General features: G+C 39.6%; 1 protein-coding gene across 2 annotated transcripts; it reads left to right on the top strand.

Moving 5' to 3' along the window:
- The first annotated feature begins 3,156 nt into the window (after positions 1-3,156).
- On the top strand, positions 3,157-6,042 carry tmdd1 (transmembrane and death domain 1). Of its 2 annotated transcripts, XM_004560402.4 has the most exons (5): positions 3,157-3,270; positions 3,642-3,833; positions 4,139-4,258; positions 5,100-5,243; positions 5,724-6,042. In XM_004560402.4, exons 1-5 carry the CDS (start codon positions 3,201-3,203, stop codon positions 5,957-5,959), a joined length of 762 nt encoding a protein of 253 aa, XP_004560459.3. In that variant the 5' UTR covers positions 3,157-3,200; the 3' UTR covers positions 5,960-6,042. The 2 variants fall into 2 exon arrangements, with proteins under 2 accessions (XP_004560459.3, XP_012777052.3); XM_012921598.4 differs by lacking the exon at positions 3,642-3,833 and having other exon boundaries at positions 3,160-3,270.
- Positions 6,043-7,827: the final 1,785 nt, after the last annotated feature.

Below are 7,827 nucleotides of genomic sequence, written 5' to 3'. Positions count from 1 at the left end.
GGCTTCCTCATAAATCTCACAGTCCCAATTGCATGCTCTGCACCAACTTCCAGGTTCTGCCTCTATCTTGAAGCTTAACAGTGAAAGTAAAGCTCAAGGCTTTCCTTAATGTAACTTAGGAATCAATGTTCCTGCAAAAACACACTGATTTTGGTATATTACTTTGGGGAAACGGATGAATCGGAGCCAGAAAGAAATTCAGAGAAGAAGGTTGAAGAAAACTGCGCAGTGTTTTGGCAATGTACATTTTTATCTTTAATTTCAGACGCTGCCAGAATATTCCATGTGTTCTATCCTTCATTCCACCGGAGTCTGTATCTGTATTTGACCAGATTTCAGTGGTGTGAAGTGTAAGAGACATGGAAATACGACTTCAGTCACAACAGCAGAAGGCAACTGAGTCATAGGTTATAAACGTGGCAATTTGAAGTTTCTCAGTTTCTACCTGCTGTTTTATGGTTTGCATTTTCAATGTTGGAAACTATTAATTTCTTCACAAGGTGCTTCCATTTATTCACTGTTGTATAGTATAGTTTATGTACTTTTTGTGTGAAATAAGCTATGCATACTTTTCAATCAATATATACTGCATTGAAAAACTGTTTAATATGAATAAATTTTCCAAACCTTGTGCCCAGTGTTTCTTTTTTTTCTAAAAGTGCAACATCTCAAATCATTACAGAGCTATTATACCACCCACACCCGAGTTTCCGTGGTTCTCAGCCCCAAAGCATGATTTTTTTTCATTAGCCAACATGGAGAATTTAAGACTCAGCCCACACAAACAACCTTTACTGTTTGGCAAATGAAGCTTATTAACAATTTAAAACATGCCCTCACTGTAGCCCACACATTAAACATGTTTCTTGGTGCTAGAGAGATGCCTCTCCACTACTCCCATCACACTTCTCTCCAGTAGCGCACATTAAAGGGAAAGGCAAAGATAATAGTCTTTGCTGCTTTACTTTTCCATTCCTGAGTGTTACTCTGTGCAAGATTTCAGCATTTTGTGATGCAGATTCCATGTGTGGGCTATGCTTTGCAGCTTATATAAAGTCTATAACTACAGGGTTTTCTTCTCTCTCTTTTTTTAAACCAGACTTGGAGATTTTAAGAACTGTGTCATTTAAAATAAAGCATTGCATCTCAAGGTTTGTGCTCATCTGTCTTTATGGCAGGGGTCTGTCTGAAATAATAATAACAAAACAGAGCTAAGCAGCATGTTCTTGGCTCATGGTTATGCATGTGGGTACATGCATGTGAATATAAACTCAACAGTGGCTGAAGCTTTTCACAGTGGCTTGAAAAATATTAAGATTTTTTCCAAGTGGCCTCTAAAAGGTTTTAGACATTTGCACTACCAGGCTTTTAAGTGCATTGCTACAAGCAATGTGGGGGGTTTTTCAGACAGCAAACAAACACAATTGGGACAATAAAAAAATGTGCAAGCCCTGATGAAATGCCCCCAGACACAGACGAATAACAAATCAAAGGAAATTCATGAACTCTTGACCTTTACAGTGAGGGGATCCGGTTCCCTGTGTTTTGGTTTGGGGGCGCATCTCACTGGGATTTTTTTGGTTTCAGCATTTTCCTTTAGAAGAAGCATTCACACCTAAATCAATGCAAATTAGTTTTGAGTCAAATCCTATTTTCCTTTGAATAATTATTTTTATACTAATGGGAGTGGTCCACTCCAGGATGACAATGTCCTTGTAAACAGGACACAAGCAGTCTCTAAAATGTTTGATGTGTATGAAAATGACAATAATGCAGTGGCTGAATCTTTTGCCTATGCACGAAGGCACGAACGACATGTTACACCATGCTCTCCATACTGATGTTGCCCGAGTCAACAGGTAAGTAATGTGAAAACACACCCCTTGTGTGAAGCATGCAGAATTCATGTCACTATGGTAACAAACACAGCTCAAAACAGTAAACCAAAGAACAAACTAACAATACTCACATGGCTCCTACATCTCCCCTACATCAGAGTTAAATCCTGTGAAATCTTGTGAGTCAATCCATCCACTATGTTGCTACAGGGAAGTGGCATCTCCTTATGCACGCTTATAAAAGAGAGTGGCCAACTGACAGTTAAAATCATCATAATGCGCTACATTTTTCAAATACATTTCAAGCAATTTGGGTTGTGATAAATGCAGGACATTTACTTATAAGATAGGATTATTAAGTTAACAAAAAATGTGTGATTACCAAAAACACATTTGGGGTTGGGGGAGGGTGTAGGCTTCATAGCCAGCTTGATAGGAGGTGTTCAAGTTGGAGCTATAATAAGTGACAACATCCATAGATACAGCTGTAACAGGACGATGTGAAGGGCCAGTGAAATGTCATCCTCTGTTGACCTTTTTACCAGTAAGAAAAGAAGTATTAATGTAGAGAGGAGGGACACCTTTTCTGTTCAGTGCTAGGACCAACTCCTCAAATCACTTCATAACAAGTGAGGTCAGAGCCACTGGGTGATAGTCATTTAGTCATTGTATCTTTTTTCAGCACAGTGCTTGTGATAGGGCTGTCCACAGGCTCTTGCTTCCAACAAGCCAACTTGTGCGACTGTCTTCCAATCAAAAGTTGTAGCCCTGAGTTTGAGGATGTTGCATGATCAAGGTTGTCATTCATTTGTAGCCATTGTAATAAGTTTTAAGTTTGTTTTTGTATTATTCCTGTTGAAGTTTGGAAATAAACTAAGATGGTTTTTAAGAAGTGGGGGGTATGTTTATTGTCTGTCTCAAATGGGAAACAAAATAAATGACCTGTAGCTGCAAAACACCTGAAAATCATGCCTAATAAATCTTCTAATAAATCTAAAGTATTTTTTAATACTCTTTTTTTCTTGTTAGAATTTTCCATTTCCCAAAATGATAAGTTGTTTTTACTATTGTTATGGTTGCCAGGACATCTTTGTAAAATAGATTTTGTAAACTCAATGGATATTTTTGCTGTTTAAATAAAGATTTTTTTAAAAAAGTTGTTAACTATAACCCTTGACATACAATAGATATATTACTAATCCAAAGATATTAATGAATGATTAACAAAAAATAGATTCCAGTCATATTCAAAACAAAACTGACTCAGCTACATTGTTTACATTTGAATTCTAGATCATTTAGACTTTTTGGAAATAAACATCCTTGATTGTTAGCAGCATTAAATCGGTCTACACAGCTGACATGGACATTTTGAAATTTTGTTTCTCTTTCTTCTTTCTGCTACACAGTTCAACAGTCGGAGAGGACACAGGTGAGAGAAAATGTTCTTATGCTGGGTTCGTATCCATTAGCAGACAGCAATACTGGAGCTGACACAGGAAGTATGAAATTTGTGATTTTCCTGTTCTCTGTTATAAAGTATGAATTATTGAGTTTCTATGCACTGCAGATGAGAAGGATAAAATGACAGTTTCACGCCATAAAAGCGGCACTTGTTAATTGAAAGCACAGCCGTGCTGCAGAAATGTTCTGTTGTGTCTGCACCATGCTTCATTAAGCATGACATTTAATGTGACAGCAGCTGATTTCAGTGTAGGGTCACGTTGCCATGTTGTTGGTTAGACTGGTGGTCTTCCTTGAGTTTATGCACCGCTTTTAGTAGTTTGTGTCATGGCTGTTTAGTGGCGGAAGACATTGATGTCCAACAACTGGAACGTTTAGTGGAGATGCTGACACCTAGGGAGTGTGAGGACCTCCTGTCTGCCCTCTCTCACCCAGAGGAAAACATATTTGAGCACCTTCAGCGCCTCTCGCCAGAAAAAAATCTCCTAGGTCTCCAGCCTCGAGCCAAGAGAGAGACGCCTTCTGCTCTAGGTTAGCTAAACTTCTACATCTGAGGATGACAGCAACACATAAGTCACAAGCTTCTTATTTATACATTAAACATTAAGTGTCACTCTTCATTTCAATGCAAAAATAAGTTATAGAACAAATAATGCAAAGTTAACTTTTTAGCGAGAGATGAAAAGACGCTATGAGCTGTAATAAGGTATAAAGACAAAGCGCACCTTGAAACCTGTCTGTTTCTCACACAGCCAGCTCAGCTTAGAGAGTTTCTGGCAGCAAACTGACAGTCAAAGAAAAGTCTTTCTGAGGGCCATATGTTTTGTGTTTACTAGATAGTGAAGCCCAGTGCCAAACGGCCCTGACAGACTGGCTGCTGAGGTACGGCAAGGAGACCTACTATGACAGGCTTTCACGTGCCTTGCATCACATCGGCAGAACAGACATCGCCACTGGTGAGAATAATGGTGACTCCTGCCTCCTGTAGCATGGAATCATTTATTTTTAAACAGAACAACTGTGTTGTGCTACTAATGTAGTGGTTTTCAAATTAAAATGGCTGACTTTTTATACACAGTACAGTGTTGTTGATAGGAACAAATCCCTATGAGCAGACATCACAGCATGTCCCTTGACAAAAGGAAATTAGAACAAAGCCTCATTTGGGTACATGGCAGTGTATTTTCAAAATTGGTTTATTTCGGTCAAGAAGGCCTCCTCAAGATTTTAACAACAGTGTATAATTGCTTCATTACTCTGAGATTTATTTTAATTGGAACTTCAAAAGTGGCATATTTTGCAGAATGCCAGTCGTTGGCATGTGTTGCAGTCCAGTGTGCACACAAGTCCACAGCCGAGTGGCGTTGGGTAGAGGGAGGTGTAAATGATCTGACAGAGGACTCAGTGGAGCTGACACCAGCCACAGAACAAACCATCTGCTCCTTTCATCAGCAGCTTTGGAGTGAAAAAAAGACAAGGAAAGGATAGGAAGAGATGAGCTGGAGTTTGGGGTGGGGTGGAGTGGGGGCCTTGATGGAAAAGCCTGGATGCAAAATGTAGCAATTATCTTACACTTGATTGCATTTCTGAAGAGCTCTACTCATACATCGAAACCTGAGAGATTCATTTTGTTTTATTCTGAAGGACAGCAGGAGCTCTCCTGCTAGAAGTAATTATGGTCATTGCAAAAAAACAACAATCAAATCCAATTTTACAATCTTTTATAGGATACGTAAACACATTTATACCTTGAGATGCAGAGAAATAATGATCGCTTGTGTTATTTTGTCTTCACAGAAGTGGGGAAGAACATCAACCAGGACAAAGCCCTGAGCCTGAAGCGCTATGTTGAAGATTATCACAAATATGTCAACTCTTTAAACTTTGTTTCAGACACAAAACACCAAAAGCGCGGACACCAGAGGGTCAGAAAAAGAACGGGTATGATCACTTAACTCAAAGCTTGAATTTTTCACTTTTGAGCTTGGTAGATCATAAAACAGGAAAACATGATAGACAACTAAGTCTTAGCATCTGTGTCCATGCTAAGCCCAGATCTGTGACTACAGATGTCCAAAGGAGATTTCTGGGTTATTCCTCTGGAGACTCCATGAATGACAAATGGTATAATGTTTCACTGAACCCTGAATCTATTAAGTGTTTAGATGAGATGACAGATTAGATTTGGTGGTCGTGGGCATGCTTCCAGCTCATTACTTCTCAGTATCAACACTCTCGCTATACAAGTAATATTTCCCAGGACAGTTAGGAAACCCAAAATGTAATTATCACCTGTCCATTTCGTCAGTCTCCTGGGTGCTTCATTCAAGTTAAAACTTGACAGAAATGCTCCCATAATCCTTTGAGATGGTAAGTGTGTCTGTCCTGTTTGTGCTGTGTGTGTGTCTGTGTGTGTGTTAGTTAGCGATCTGACATGGCGTGACCTGGATCTGATTGTGGAGCAGGTTCACGTCCCTCCGTACCAGAAGGGGCCTTTGGATGTAGCTATGCCAGTATTGTACGGTCTTCTGTTGGGCTTCGGGGGCACCTTGCTCATAGGCACAGCTTTACTCCTCGTCATTGTCCACATTTCTCATGGAAGGCTTCAGAACTGTCACTCCAGAGCCACCAGCAGTTCCAGCAATAAAGCCATGTAGTTTGGGGAGCTTCTGGAATGTCAGATGTAAACATTCCAATTATCAAAAATGAAATAAGTGTACAAAAATAAAAGCTGAACATATTTTGTCTTCTTTGGTTTTGCTGTTCTGGTAAGTCCTGCAGAGAAATATGCCTGAAACATTCAATCATCACCAGAACCAATGCAGGACCTAAATATCGATTCTAAATCACTACTGCTAATTATGATAAATGTGACAAGCATAATGTAGTTTGAGATCAAATAATTATCCTTGTGTGTATTGCTAGACTGGTAAGTGTTATTGTCTTGCCAGTGGGTAGATGACTGGTACTGTGACAGATGCGCTGGAACCCAGCCCTTACACCAAAGGTTGTTCCGGTGTTACTGTGATAGTGATGCCACCTTCCATTTCCCCTCCAAGTGACGGCAACGTGCCCGTCTGGCATCGAAGAACAACTAATTATCCAGCCTGGCGCCTGCTTCCCCGGAGCCTGCCGATACCTCCACAGGCAATCCAAAAGACTAATAACAATGACAATGCTAGCAGACAATGGAGCACTCGTTGTGATGGCAGCTTCCAGCGGGTGACAAAGCCAAACAGAAAACACAGGGCTATATTTTTTGAAAGTGTAAAGTGGGAAGGACTCTTAGCAAGCTGAAATAACTTGATATTTGAGATGCAGTAAGCAGAGGTGGGACCAAGTCATTGTTTTGCAAGTCTCAAGTAAGTCTCAAGTCTTTATCCTCAAGTCTCAAGTCAAGTCTCAAGTAATGTCAGGCAAGTCAGAGTCGAGTCTCAAGTCACTGGTGTAAAAGTCCGAGTCAAGTCACAAGTCTGAAATTTTGAATTTCAAGTCCTTTCGAGTCTTTAAAAAAAAAACGAAAAAAAGCATGTTGCAGTTATGCTAAATGTAAATATTAGACCATGTAATTTTAAAATCTGTGTTTTTCTCAACACATGACAAAATAGTGAACTTAGAAAATATACACAAATTGTGAAATTGCACCTCTTTAAAATGCAGCTCAATTAAACCTAGCTCCAAGAATAATTTTCACTGATAGTTCTGAGATAAGCTGCATGTTATTCTTGGATGCGGTTGTAGGACCGGCTTTAAAATCGCATGACAAAAATATCACACACATTTAAAAAAAACTGCATCACCAACGTAGCCTGGAAAACATTTGCTAGTTAGATGAAGTCAGCTATCTCATATTTATATGCATATTTATAAGCATACGGTTCTTGGAGTGAGTGCATACACTCATGAAGTTTAGTAACTTCAGGTCACTGCAACAAGCCCAGGTACAGTTTACCGCCGGATGGGTGCAGGACCTTGAAACGCACCGTGTAGAACGAAAGACCATCGTACGTATCATAAGTTTACCAGTCTCACAAATCGTCTTCATAAATACACATTCGTTAACCGTTTATTAATAGGACCTTTGAGCTCAACGGTAATTAATTAGTAGTGGAAATAATTTCTGGTACGCGTTACAGAAATGTAGCAGTGACAATAATACTGTATGCTGTAATCGTACTGGGCAATTAGTGATACAAAAAACCTGTTTTATCCTGTGAATAAAAGTATATGTTTTTGTCAATGTACCATAATAACAGAAGCGAAACGCAATATTGTGTCAGGACAATTCACTATTTATGCACAATAAACAAAGGAGCATAGCGCGACAATTTCTGTTCAGCGCCAGACTTGCTTGTAACCTATATCACCAGTTATGTTATGAAAGTGACGTATTAACTACAACAGCAGACTGACCTTTGTGGAAATGCTTGGAGCAGACTAACCTGTGAGCTGGAGTGTTCTGGGACGTTATATTTGATCTTTGAATGGCTGCAATCCAGGCCACCCGTCGCCTGTTTGTCACTTC

This window comes from Maylandia zebra, linkage group LG20 (genome assembly GCF_041146795.1).
Source record: "Maylandia zebra isolate NMK-2024a linkage group LG20, Mzebra_GT3a, whole genome shotgun sequence".
Taxonomy (NCBI): Eukaryota; Metazoa; Chordata; class Actinopteri; order Cichliformes; family Cichlidae; genus Maylandia; species Maylandia zebra.
The sequence above is the reverse complement of the archived record's forward strand: the minus strand, read 5'-3'. Positions and strand labels throughout refer to the sequence as shown.